Genomic DNA, 14,224 nt, shown 5'->3' with positions numbered 1-14,224 from the left:
TTGTATGAGAGGCATGATTCTACCCTTTTATGGAATAGCATTTTAACATTGCTCATGACCACTTTAAGTTGATGCTTTTTTATATAAATATATTTTTTTAATTTATTTTATTTGGGAGGTAGAGTTATAGACAGTGAGAGAGAGAAACAGAGAGAAAGGTGTGCCGGCCTGCGGCACAATGAACTGGGTCTTCCTGAAACAGAGAGTGGGAATGCGGGGACAAGGACGCAAAGAATGGAGCCAAGACAAGTCCTGATCAAGGCTCATTTATTGAACAAATCCAGTAGTATTTAAACATGACCAGTTGTTTACAAGAGGGAGCACAAAAGATTTACATATCAAAAAGGCTTTTAAGGTTACAATAAAACACTTAGGTGATAAATGCAGGTTTCAGGTGTGACTGATTATCTATATTATCTCTTGTGAGAGGTTTAGGTTCTTCCTGCCTCTTCCCAGAATCTCCCTAGCCTAATTGTCTGTGCCGGGAAGTCTCCATTCATATGTTTAAGTGTAAACAAAGGGAGCGACTACCTGTGGCTGCCCACAGAAAGGTCTTCCCTCCTTTGGTTCACTCTTCAAATGGCCACCACAGCCGGAGCCACGCCAATCCGAAGCCAGGAGCCAGGCACTTCTTCCTGGTCTTCCATGTAGGTGCAGGGGCCCAAGCACTTGGGCCATCTTCTACTGCTTTCCCAGGCCATAGCAGAGAGCTGGGTAGGAAGTGGAACAGCTGGGACTAGAACTGACACCCATATGGGATGCTGGCTCCAAAGGCGGAAGGTTAACCTACTGCACCACGGTGCCAGCCTCCCCTTTTTTCTTTTATAAGATTTACTGTATCTATTTGAAAGGCAGAGTTAGAGAGAGAGAAGGAGAGAGAGAGAGAGAGAGAGAATCATTCATCCACTGGTTCACTCACCAAATGGCCTCAGTGGCCAGGACTGGGCCAGGCCAAGCCAGGAGCCTGAAACTCCATTTGGCTCTCCCATGTGGGTGTCAGGGGCCCAAACACTTAGGCCATTTTCCTCTGTCTTCCCAGGTGCATTAGCAGGGAGTTGGGTCAGAAGCAGAGCAGCCAGGACTTGAAGCAGGGCCTGCAGTATGGGTTGCCAGAATCATAAGCAGCAACATAACCCCTGGGTCAAATGCTCATCCCTTGACCACGTTAGATGCCAAAGATGACAAGACCCATGTTTGTAGAGAAACCATGAAACAACCAGGTAAGGGTCAGCAGAGCTTGTACCTGGGCCCCACACTTGTCTGCTTCCTTCACATCCAAGAGAGTTTCATCACCAAGACCTGCTGCTGAGAAAACCTCAGCACTGCACCAACTGGCATCACTACAAATCACTGAAGCCCAACTTCCACCAAATCCTCAACTTGGCTCCACCAATAGCCTCATTACATGGCTCCCCCCGGCACAGCTATCTCACATGTTCTGTCTCCTCTCACCTCTGACTCAGCAAATAATCCAACGTGGCAGGGAAAGCGGGAGTCTTCGTGTAGGGATGCACTCGACATCTTGCTTTGAAACTTCCCCTACCTCCCAACCCCCGCCCCAACTCCTGCCAGTGAAAGGCAGCCACTCTGGCCTGGGCCCATCCCCTCCTGCCTCCTCAGGGGCTGTAAGCACACGGGCAGCCACTGCTCTGCTGATCTGTGTCTGACCTCCTCAGAGCCGCTGGATTCTTCCCAACCACAGCTAAACACTTTGAAGTGTCTCCCCTGTTTAATAACAGAAACAAAATCTCCTGTTTCCAAACTTCTTCTGAATAGTTAAAATTGTATATGTGCGGGTGTAAAAAGTTAAGCTTAAGCTTACAGGTTTAAACCTTCCTGGTACAGCTGTGAAAATAAGAGTGAAGTAGCACCTTGACAGTAGGGACTCCATTTTGGAGCACTTGAGACTCCATTCTGAGAAAGTACCCACCCACCCCCACCCCACCCCCCCGCACCATGAAACTCTGGTCTGAAACTATGATCTCAAATAGTCGGACAATAGCAGTGCACTGCATCACCCTTGGCAGAGCACAAAAACCCCCTAGCATGATTGCTCAAGCTTAAAAGTAGAAAGGTTGCACCTGGGTTACCTGGGCTAATAATGAAGATGTGATTTGTCTGTGTCTTACATGAATGTCAAGTCCTAATTGCTAATTGTTAAGATTGTAACTGGTATTGTCAAGATTATGATAAATATTAATTTCACTTAGGTTTTAGGTTATGTTGACCCCAGTAACCATATACTCTCTTTTGATTTTATGTACTCCCTTTTGATCTTAGCAACTGTGTATAGCAACCGTGCATAGCAACCGTGTATTCCCCCCCTTCCCGGTTTTGCGGGTTTTGCCTTTATAAACCCTAACCTTTGGTTATTTGGGGCTGCTCTGCTCATGTATGATCAGACAGCCCCAGCATGCTAGATAATCAATAAAGCTTCCCCTTGCTGTTTGCATAAGAGACGTGTCTCTTGGTGACGTTTTTCAGGCGGTTGACTCTAACACTTCCAACCTTCTTTTCCTTTGATTCGTCCTACACCCCTCATTTACCTCCTGGTTGACCCTCTCCTCAGCTCAGTTAACTACTCATCTTTCTCTTCCCAGCCTCTAATTGGGTGATTTCCTCAAGGCTGGGTCTTCTGCAACCTTCTCTTCTCTGTACTCAAACCATGGTCACCTGTAAACTGATGACTCCCTAATTTAGACCTGGAGCCCTGGCCTCCCTCTAAGTGCCAATGCCCAAATCAAACTCCTTCCCCTTAATAAAACTGTTCTTTCAGTTCCCCATCTCATGACTGGCACTATCCATTTAGCTGGACAAACTGAACTGTTCAAGCCATCCCTGATACTTCCTTTATCCTTTGCCTACATATTCGTTTAAGCACTAAGTTCCACATTGCATGTCCAAATTCATTGCCACAACTATTCCCCCTCGCTACCCTGTCTATCCTGGACTCTCGCTTGGTGACAAGCCACTCCTGACAATGCCTATGGTTCCTGGACAGGCACTTTCACAGTAAATCATTCAGATACAAAAGGCCTGAAGGAAACACGATTTGCTGGACTGGCCACTATAAAAGAGTCTATTCACTCAGAAAATACATCTTGTGTTTCTCTTCTGGCCTAGGAATTATACTAGGCAATAGGAAAAGAATCAAAGAGTTCCTCCTCAAAAAACTCACAATCTAGGGGCTAGCGCGGTGGCACAGTAGGTTAATCCTCTGCCTGTGGCACCAGCATCCCATATAGGCACCAGGTTCTAGTCCCTGCTGCTCCTCTTCCAATCCAGTTCTCTGCTATGGCCTGGGAAAGTAGTAGAAGATGGCCCAAGTGCTTGGGCCCCTGCACCCACGTGGGAGATCTGAAGAAGTGCCTGGCTCCTGGCTTCGGATTGGCACAACTCCAGCCATTGTGGCCATTTGGGGAGTGAACCAACGGAAGGAAGACCTTTCTCTCTGTATCTCTCTCTCTCTGTAACTCTGCCTTTCCAAAAAAAAGAAAAAAGAAAAGAAAAGAACTATGTCACCAAACAGAAAAAAGATCAAGGGAAGGGCAGTAACTAGGCAGCAATGTGCTATCACATACTGATGGAACAAGGATGGAAGCCTCGGCCATTCTCCCTCATTGCCCAGAGGAGATAAACTGCAATGTATTCCCTGCCCTGGAAACTCAACTGGGCCTCACACCCTATTGCCTTCATACCCCACCCTGCATTATTTTCCAGGTTCCCAAGGCCCCACCCAGTTCCTGGAATTCCCCTCCATGCTGCCCCCTACCCCACCCCCAGCCCTAGCCCTCCTTAAATAGGCATCTGCCTCTTCTCTATTCTGCGCCTCTTTTCCTAACATTCTGGTGCTCCGTGTGAGGAGTGGGAGGAGGAATCAGCATCTTGCCAGAACCAGCCGCTCCTGCATTCCCTGCGTAAGATCCTCCACCCTTCCTCCAAACTCTTCTCTGAACTCCTTCCACTTTTTACTGTCTCTTCTTCCCATCCCTTACCTTCTCCTTTCTACAATTACCTTTTTCCCTTCTGACCCGAGCAGGCCTGAGAGACATCTCTCCGGAACACGCGCTCGCTTTTACCTGCACTTCTCCATATACAGCCAGAGCCCTTTGCCGGATCTCATCGCTGCACACAACATCGGATCTCATTCTCCACCCGTCGGACTGGTAAGGGTGGCCTTTGTCGCCTGCAGTGCACTGGGGCGACGCTCGTGTCTGGTTCTATCCCCCCATCTTAGGGGCCTGGGGTGTTCAGTCGGGCTGCTGCATTCCCCAGTCGGTTTTCCCTCACTCAGAACTGGGACGCTGGTCTAAGCTCGGGAGTTTTACTCTCCTCTTAGGAGGACTTTGGTTCTCAGTTGGGGCAATCCTCTCCAGGGTGACACCCAGTGAAAAGCACTCCCTTCCCTCGGGCTGCATTTTACCTCATCCATGGGTTCCAAAATTTCTCGGATCTCGCCTGACTCCCCTTTGGTCTGCCTCTTAAAAAGCTTGCACATGCTAGGCCTAAAGGAAGTGATAAAACGGAAGCGACTAATTAAGCTCTGTACTAAAATCTGGCCTCAATATGAATTGGACAATGGCTCAAAGTGGCCAGAATTCGGCACTTTTGATTACCAAATTCTCTGCGACCTTAATAGTTATATACAGAGAAACGGCAAATGGTCAGAAGTCTTTTATGTCCAAGCTTTCTTCCTCCTTCGGGGTCGATTTTCCTCACTCCAGGTTCTCATAGAGAGAGAAGGCTTGGATCCCTCCCTTAAACCTTCTAACTCCCCACCTTGTGCCCCATCGTCACTCAATCCCTCAGCTCATCCGCGCTGTGACCCTGATCCTGCTGACCATCCCCCATCCCGAGAAATTCTGCAGCCTCAGCTTCCAGACTCCTCTCCTACCGACCCACCTAATCCTCCTTCGGATGCTGCTTCCCTACCCCTTCCCACCTTACCTCCCCCAACCCTACCTCCTCTCACTCAGTCCCGAACCGAGCAACCAAAACCCCTCCTCCCCTTAAGGGAGGTGGATGGAGAGGAAGGTCCGTTTGGCCGTTTGCCCTTTCTAGCAGACCTTCGGCAGAAGGAAACAGATAGAAGATTAAAGTCTCAGATGCTTGCCTCTGTAGTCCACCAAGACCCCAATCGCCAGCTAAGTCCCACCCCTCGGGGGCCACGTTATCAACGCAGCAATGCTGGCCACTGGGCCAAGACCTGCTCCACCTTGGTTAAAGACTCTGGCCCTCCTGGAGCCTGTATTAAGTGTGGCAATACTGGACATTGGGCCAGGAGCTGCCCTAACCCGAGGCCTCCCCCTTCCTCATGTCCCAAGTGTGGACAATGGGGTCACTGGAAGATGGACTGCCCCCAGGGAGGGAAACCCCCCTCTGGAACAGTCCTCTGCTCAAACCTCTGGCACAGGACATCTCATCTCTGTTAAACTTAACAGAATGAGGAGGCCCGGGTTCCAACAGCCCCCATCAGATGAGTCCAGGGACCCAAGGGTAATAGGGACAGTGTCTGGCAAGTGAGGTTCTTTTCTTGGTGGACATTGGGGCTAGTTTATCTGTTAAATGAATATTGCGGTCCACTCCTTCCTTCCTCAGTCTCTGTTGTTGGCATGAAAGGTCTAATCGAAAGGCCTGATAAGACCCCTCCCTTATATTGCTCCTTTGGAGATGTTACTCTTGTTCTTGTCCTTCCTAACTGCCCCACCCCCCTCTTAGGCAGGGACCTTCTCCACTGCTTGAGGGCATCCATCTCCATTATCCACCGGGGATAAAACACAAACCTTTATACTTCACACATTATGGACCTTCCTCTCCCCACCTCTCCACCCCAGACTTCCCTTGGTTAATCCAATAGTGTGGGATACCTCCCACCCAGTAACTGCCACCCACCATACCCCCATTGGCGTATCTCTAAAAGACCCTACAGCAACTGTTACTGTTCCCCAATATCCTTTAGGCCCAGAAGGCCGTAGAGGTCTAAAAAACCTCCATTCTATCAAACTCTCTTCACTTCCTGAGATCACACATACACCTAACTCCCGCCACAAGACAAACTGCATAATTTATCTCAGACATGCAGCATCTGTCAAACTGCTAACCCCAATTCTAATATCAAACCACCCCCATTTCCCACTCACCAGGCCTGTGGATCACTCCCAGGAGAGGGCTGGCAGATTGACTTCACCCATATGCTGCCAGTTAGGCGAACACATTACCTTCTGGTGATGGTGGTCACCTTCTCGGGGTGGGCAGAAGCTTTCCCCACCACTAACAAGAGCTTCCACTATTTCCACTTTATTATTAAATGATATTTTCCCAAGATTTGGATTGCCTGCTCCCATTCAGTCAATGGACCAGAGTTTACCTCTCAAATTACTCATACTATTGCCTCTCTTCATGTCTCATGGCGTTTTCACATCCCAGATTGTCCCCCTTCTTCAGGAAAAACAGGTGAATGGAATTTTAAAACAGGCTCTAACTAACCTCTCCAGGTCCACTTAGACTGGGTGAAACTCCTCCCTTCAGCTCTGTTTAGAATCAGATCTCTTCCCCGGAAGTCCTTAATGCAAAGCTCGTTTGAAATTCTCTAGGGAAGCCTCTCCTTTCACCTAACTTCCCTCCCCTACAGAATTTTGAAGCTATTCCTCCTCCTCTCGCATTTCCCTCTTACTGAAATGCACTGACTGTGGACCTATGCAGACACGCACCTACCCAACCCACACTCTCTGCCTCCCGACTATATTCCCACCTCTCAACCTGGTGACTGGGTTTATCTAAAACAAAATGAGGCTGCTCTAAGCCTTAAGCGGAGCGGGCCCTACCAGGTGATATTGACTACTCCCACCGCTGCCAAACTCAAAGGGCACACCTCCTTGGGTACATTTTACTTCATTAAAACTAGTAACATCTTCCTCATAAGTCTACCCCCACAGGACGCACCTCTCTTGGGGTTGAAGCGCTAACGAGATGTAAATACAGGTAACTGTCTCATTTTGGCCATCGTTTACCTCTGTGGGCATTGTCTCTAGTATCTCCTCTCTTTCTCATGATCATAGTGCTCCTATTTCTGCCATGCATCATTAACCCATTCCAAAGGTTCTTGCAGGAACAATAACTGCTATATCTCAAGCCATGTCGCAGGAACAACACAAGACTATTCTTCAATCAATCTGATCTCGAGTATAGGTCCTGACTCCATGTCTACGCCCCATATCAGCAGGAAGTAGCCAGAGAGAAATCGACGCCCCTTCTCCTTTTCTATACTCCGAGTCGGGATTGATGGAACAAGGACGGAAGCCTCAGCCATTCTCCCTCATTGCCCAAAGGAGATAAACTCTGTATTCCCTGTCCTGGAAACTCAACTGGGCCTCACACCCTATTGCCTTCATACCCCACCCTGCATTATTTTCCTGGTTCCCAAGGCCCCACCCATTTCCTGGAATTCCCCTCCCTGTTGCCCCATACCCCCACCCCCAGCCCTAGCCCTCCTTAAAAAGGCCCAACACCTGGGGGTCCCGGCCTTCTGCCACATCTCCATCTTGTACACACACGGGCAGTTGGTCACCCACCTCTGCGGATTTACTTTCTCTGAATAAATTCAGTCTGGCTATAAATTCGTAAACTGCCTCTTTATTCTGCGCCTCTTTTCCTAATATATTGGTGCCCCATGTGAGGAGGCACCAATCTGCAACTCTTCCTAACATACCCTCCCTCACCAGTGGCAGACGTTACCAATCAGGACACTCCCACAAAGCCCATCAGTGGCCTCAAACCACACCTGGGCACACACCTCTTCCTCCCTGGGCCCGGATGAGTGAGCTGGCAAAGGCACCGCCAACGTCACTGTGTCTGCCATTTTCAATTTTTCAGAGTCTGTTGAATGTAGTCTTGCTGCCTATATGCACCTGTGCTTATATCCTGTCCTACGTATTTTGTCCAGCCTGCTGGGCAGAAATAAAACTGGACTGCTGGGTATATTCTGGAAGTGAATGGAAGAGACTTTATGTTGTGAATGTGCTATCATGACGGCCTTCAGCATCCTCTTCATACTATAGCAAAGGCCCGAATGTGATTGCCATCAGATTTCAGCATGAACAAGGACTTATCTGCACAAAATGATGGGAAGAATGATTAACTTTTTATGTGAACACTGAAATAGGTTTCCAGATGCTGTTCTCTATGTTATTGGATCAATGTTCTATTTGAATAATTAAGATGTAGCCATTTCATGCTGCTCTAACAGTATGTCACAATCTACCTCAGTACTGTCATTACAATATTACATTCTGCAAATGTCATTCTGTTGTGTCCAACACCAATTTTGAATAAGGTATCTAAGGCACGTAGCAGGAAACAAAATTGGTAAAGTACTCCAGTTCTTGTCACTGTATTTAGAAATGATAAATCTTTATAGAATGAGATCGTTTTTGGATTGGCTCTTTAATTGAGAAAAGAATGACTCACTTTGTGTTTATAAGAATTGTATTTGAAGAACCTTAAAAATCAAACCAAGATGGAGTGACTTAAGCTAACACTATTAAAAACAAGAAGTCACCTTTGCCCCAAATAAAATTAAAGTTTAAAAATTATAGCCCTAAACTTTTTTTCCCCAAAGCTAAAATTAGGTGCAGCTATAAAAATAAGGGACCCTATGCTTAGCTAGCTGCGACACTTGTGCCTGGCTGTGCTAAGACCTAACCCAGTTTGTGTACCTCTTAATACTCAAATAACGGTGTGGGAAGCGGGACGCCGCTCTCCCTCCAGGGGAACGAAGGGAGCGAGACGTCATCCCCCTCTGGGTGAACAAGATGACACTGACAGGGAAAGGAGCTGCTAAAGAAGTAAATAACAAAATGGCGACGAGGTGCATGCCTCCCATGTGATCCCGTAGCTGAATGGATAGAAGACGCATGCCTTTCACATGATCAGCTCACGGATTGGACTGCTGTGTGCATGCCTCCTATGTGATCCCGTAGCTGATTGGATAGAGGACGCATGCCTTTCACATGATCAGCTCGCGGATTGGACTGCTGTGTGCATGGACACTATAGTGCTTTTGATTGGTCGCTGCGGGTATATAAACCGTGTGGCTTTGTACTGGGGGCGCTCTCTGGACTCCCGAGTTCAGGAGGCCCGTCTGTGCAGACGCCGAATAAATCCTCTTGCTTTTGCATCGGCTGGTCTGGACTCTGAGTCTTTGGGGTATGCCTCTCGACATGTTAGCATCCTCACTCAGAGGATCGAACAGTATTCATATTGACAATGCTTATTAATCCTCTGGCCACGCCATTTTGATCATTAACCAGAGTACTTCTACCACTCATAAACTCTGTAGCTTCTTACAGGTGTTTAACATACTTAAGACAAGTCTATGCAGGTCTTAAGGAAGATAGGAGAGGTGTGACTAGAAAGTAATGTTCACAGTTAACATAAGAGCACTAAGACCAGCCATCTGGTAGAGTAGCCTCTGAAACCTCTGGTCAAATGTAGATAAATGTCTTCAGAATAAATCTGACCAGCTAAGCTGTCATGTTCTGAAAAAGACAATATTGAGACGAAAAGAACAAATGTGAACAATTATAGAATGAAAATCATACTTGCTGTTTTCATTCTTTTTAGCATCTTTTTTTAATTTTTTATTTGACAAGTAGAGTTATAGACAGTGAGAGAGAGAGACAGAGAAAGGTCTTTCTTCCGTTGGTGCACCCCCCAAATGGCTGCTACAGCCAGCGCGCTGCACCAATCTGAAGCCAGGAGCCGGGTACTTCCTCCTGGTCTCCCATGAGGGTGCAGGGCCCAAGCACTTGGGCCATCCTCCACTGCCTTCCCGGGCTACAGCAGAGAGCTGGACTGGAAGAGGAGCAACCAGGACTAGAACCCATCGCCCATATGGGATGCTGGCGCCACAGGCGGAGGATTAACCAAGTGAGCCACGGCACCGGCCCCTTAGCATAATTTCTTTAAAAATGAAATGTTAAGTTGCCCTAAAATGAATTGTATTTTTGTTTTGTTTTGTTTTGTTTTTTAATATAGCACTTTAAACCTAGTTTGTCAACTTGAACTGGAATTGCCTGTGTAACTTTTTAGGTGATAAACAGTTCACAGTTTTCAGACTAAAACAACAACAAATGTGTGAGCTTTCACTCCAGGAAACTCCTATGAATCACTCAAAGTTGGCCCACACAAAGAACTCTGGTTTTTGTTCTTAGAATAACAGAAAGAAAATGAGAGTCTGTAGACCTGGGTTCAAGCCCAGGTTCAGATTGTTCAATTACGTGACAGTGGACAGGTTCCCCATTCTCTCAGCCATGACTTTCCACAGCTTTCAATGAAAATAAGGACCTTGCTGTGTCAAGATTCAAACGTGACAGAAAACGCTTCAAAACCAGTAGGGCCCTGCAGAGGCGAGGGGTTCTTGTGTGAGACCTTCCCAGAACACCCTGCTTACCGCTGGTTACTTGTCCAGAATCACAGGTGAAGAGAAGCCAGGCAGGAGGAACTCAGTGGTTTTCAGCTGTCTCTTGTGTTCCTTTCACGGGTCCCCATTCTAAGCAGACGCAGGTGACTCAGCCAGGCTGCTGACCCTAGTGCATTTCCCTAACAGCACACGGTGGCCCCTGCCCAGTCCTACAGTTCAAGGAGCTAAGGTTTTGCAGCCCTGGCCACAGCCAGTCAGTCCTTACCGCTTTAATACAAAGGGAACCAAGCTGGAACGTAAGAAAACAGTCTATACCAGACTAAACAATTAGCTTCTGAATGATGCTTTTTATATGAATCTATTTTACATTTTGTGATGCTATAGGAGCAATGAAGTTGCTCTGCACAGATGGGACCCTCCTAAGTTAATAAGGCCCGGGGATCATCCAAAAAGGACAATCTGGCTCGAAGTTCTGGAATTTTGCTCAGCAGCCTAAATTAAGTACCATCAAAAACTGCAAGTTCAAGGTGGGCATTTGGAGCAGTGGTTAAGATGTTGGGTTAGATGCCCACATCCCACATCAGAGTGCTGGGTTCAGTTCCCAGCTCTAGCTCTCAATTCAGGCTTACTGCTAACGCAGACCCTGCGAAGCAGCAGGCGATAGCTCAAGTGATTGGGGTCTTACCAATTACATATGAGACCTAGAGTAAGTTCCCAGCTCCTAGTTCCAGGATCCAGTACCCTGGCCATTGTGGGCCTTCGGAGCATTGAACCAGTGGCTAAGAGCTTGTCCCTCACTCTCTTGCTCTCGCTCTCTCTTTCCCTCTGAGCCTCTGTCCTCCAAAAAGAAAAAAATAAAAGCAAGAGCAGTGGGCAGAATGAGATCCTTGCAGAGAGAGCAACACGATGAAGGCTGCAGCCAAGGCCTCCGAGGAGCAGCGCCGGCGCTGCGGGAGCCCTCTTCATGTTCCCAGCGTGGCAGTGCAGAGCTTTCTGCCACTGCTATCAGCGATGAGGAGGATGAATGACGGGGCAACTGAGGAGGCAGATGGGCTTGTTTAGAGCTCTACTAGAGTCACCCAGGGGCCAGCATTGTGGCATAGTGGTAAAGCCACCCCCTGTCACGCTGGCATCCCATATGGGCGCCAGTTAGAGTCTTAGCTGCTCCACTTCTGAACCAGCTCCCTGCTAATGGCCTGAGAAAGAGTGGAGGATGGCCCAAGTGCTTGGGCCCCTGAACTCACATGGGAGACCTGGAAGAAGCTCCCAGGCTCCCAGCTTTTGGCTTTGGCCTAGACTAACCCTGGCCATTGCAGCAATCTGAGGTGTGAACCAGTGGATGTAAGATCTCTCTCTTTCTCCCCCCCTCTCTCTCCCTCCCTCTCTCTCTCTCTCTCTGTAACTCTTTCAGATAAACCATGAATCTTTAAGAAAAAGAAAAGGTATCATCCAGATGCAAGGTAATGATGGCTGCACCAGGACAGTGTCGGGAGAGGTGGCTTGTTAGGGAAGTAGAACTGACTGGATTTATTGGTGGACTAAGTGAAGGAGATGAATGAAAGGAAGAAGTTGAGAATGGCTCCATGTCTTTGGCTTGAACAACTGGACAGGTGGAGATGGTGTTTACTAAAATGAGGAAGAACTGATGGGTGTGTCTGAGAATCCACACTCCCACCTTGATCACTGGGAGTTTTCTTTCCTGACATCAAATACATGGTGTGTTTTCTGCTACCACTCCTCTCCAACCCTGACGAGGTGTCCCACACTTCCCGTTCAATCCTACACTGACTTTGGGGAAGCATTAGACTTCAGACACTGGAAGGTGCAGTCCTGGGAGACTGCCCTCACTCCAGATGCTGGTGGCAAGTAGGAGGACCCCATTCCTCTGATGAGCTGGCTATCAGCCAGCAATTCCCACACCACCCCCTCATTTCAACAACTCGCTAGCATGGATCACAGAACCCAGGAGCCCCCTCCCTGACATCTGCCAGTTCATGACAAAGGACACAAGCAGGGCTGGTGCCACGGCTCACTAGGCTAATCCTCCGCCTAGCGGCACCGGCACACCGGGTTCTAGTCCCGGTTGGGGCGCCGGATTCTGTCCCGGTTACCCCTCTTCCAGGCCAGCTCTCTGCTGTGGCCAGGGAGTGCAGTGGAGGATGGCCCAGGTGCTTGGGCCCTGCACCCCATGGGAGACCAGGAGAAGTACCTGGCTCCTGGTTCCTGCCATCGGATCAGTGCGGTGCGCCGGCCGCAGCGCGCCGACCACGGCGGCCATTGGAGGGTGAACCAACGGCAAAGGAAGACCTTTCTCTCTGTCTCTCTCTCTCACTGTCCACTCTGCCTGTCAAAAAAAAATTTAAAAAAAAAAAAAAAACAAAGAACACAAGCAAAAAGCCAGAAAAAAACATACATAGCACAAGATATGAAAGGGCCCATAGTGCAGAATCTTCTGCCCCCGTGGGGGTGGAGCGTGCAGTCTGCCGTCACACTCATGTGTTTGCCAGCTCAGAGCTCTGGGAACTCTGTCACTTTAGGGGACTCCATGAGGGGCTCCTTGTGTAGATACAATGGATTCAATCACTGGCCTTGGTGATTAAGTCAGTCACTGGCCCCTCTTGCCCCAGGAGGTTGGGAGTATGGGTAAAAGTTTCAAGCTTCTAATCAAGGCATGGTCTTTCTGATGACCAGCCCCATCCTCAAACCATCTAGAGGCTTCTGAGAGTCACCTCATTAGACCAAAAGATGCTTCACATCCCTCACCACTTGGGAAAGTCTATTGGGTTTAGGAGCTCTCTGCCAGGAACCAGAGAGAAGCCATCCAACACCCTCTTATGATGCCATCTCCACCATCCCATCAGCAGGTGGCCATAGACGAACCTCGAGCTCAGGTAGGTATCAGAGGCCAGACCTAAATCCCATGTCAGCCAAGTACTTGGTGGCAAGTAGGAGGACCCTGTTCCTCTGATGAGCTGGCTATCAGTCAGCAATTCCCACCACCCCACCCCCTCATTTCAACAACTCGCTAGCGTGGATCACAGAACCCAGGAGCCCCCTCCCTGACATCTGCCAGCTCATGACAAAGTTCATTACAAGCTTCCATGATTATGGACAACTAACCACATAACTATCCACATCTTGGCTGCTTCATCTCTAAAATACATTCACTGGCTTTCAGGGTTCTATGAAAGTAAGAGGGAGAGCATTTAAAGTGACCACTCATTCGGGCCGGCACCGCGGCTCACTAGGCTAATCCTCCGCCTAGCGGCACCGGCACACCGGGTTCTAGTCCTGGTTGGGGCGCCGGATTCTGTCCCGGTTGCCCCTCTTCCAGGCCAGCTCTCTGCTGTGGCCAGGGAGTGCAGTGGAGGATGGCCCAGGTGCTTGGGCCCTGCACCCCATGGGAGACCAGGAAAAGCACCTGGCTCCTGGCTCCTGCCATCGGATCAGCGCGGTGTGCCGGCCGCAGCGTGCTGGCCAAGGCGGCCATTGGAGGGTAAACCAACGGCAAAGGAAGACCTTTCTCTCTGTCTCTCTCTCTCACTGTCCACTCTGCCTGTCAAAAAAAAAAAAAAAAAGTGACCACTCATTCACCAAATAGCTATTGAGCCCCTGCTATGTGCCAGAAATATTCCAGGGACTAGAACTAGAACATGGGACTAAACAAATAAAAATCTACCCCTTGGGGTCGGCACCGTGACTCACCTGGTTAATCCTCCACCTGCAGCGCTGGCATCCCATATGGGCACCAGGTTCTAGCCCTGGTTACTCCTCTTCCACTCCAGCTCTCTGCTGTGGCCCAGG

The 14,224-nt window shown here is 48.8% G+C and overlaps 1 protein-coding gene across 8 annotated transcripts; it reads left to right on the top strand.

The window, feature by feature from the left end:
- Positions 1-3,780: 3,780 nt before the first annotated feature.
- LOC149121746 (uncharacterized) lies at positions 3,781-7,397 on the top strand. Of its 8 annotated transcripts, none has more exons than XR_016222548.1 (4): positions 3,781-3,917; positions 4,040-4,166; positions 6,936-6,981; positions 7,109-7,397. XR_016222548.1 is itself a non-coding variant. In XM_089315398.1 (2 exons), the coding sequence occupies exon 2, from the start codon at positions 4,431-4,433 to the stop codon at positions 5,430-5,432; it is 1,002 nt and encodes a 333-aa protein (XP_089171524.1). In that variant the 5' UTR covers positions 3,781-3,917; positions 4,040-4,430; the 3' UTR covers positions 5,433-5,967. The 8 variants fall into 8 exon arrangements, 1 of the variants encoding a protein (XP_089171524.1); XR_016222544.1 differs by having other exon boundaries at positions 7,099-7,397; XR_016222546.1 differs by having other exon boundaries at positions 6,923-6,981.
- Positions 7,398-14,224: the final 6,827 nt, after the last annotated feature.

This window comes from Oryctolagus cuniculus, chromosome 16 (assembly GCF_051225735.1).
Source record: "Oryctolagus cuniculus isolate XC-2025 breed Fujian yellow rabbit chromosome 16, ASM5122573v1, whole genome shotgun sequence".
NCBI lineage: Eukaryota > Metazoa > Chordata > Mammalia > Lagomorpha > Leporidae > Oryctolagus > Oryctolagus cuniculus.
The sequence above is the reverse complement of the archived record's forward strand: the minus strand, read 5'-3'. Positions and strand labels throughout refer to the sequence as shown.

Coding starts and splice junctions, on each gene's coding strand:
- LOC149121746 (XM_089315398.1), top strand. CDS start 4,431: ATGGGTTCCAAAATTTCTCGGATCTCGCCTGACTCCCCTTTGGTCTGC.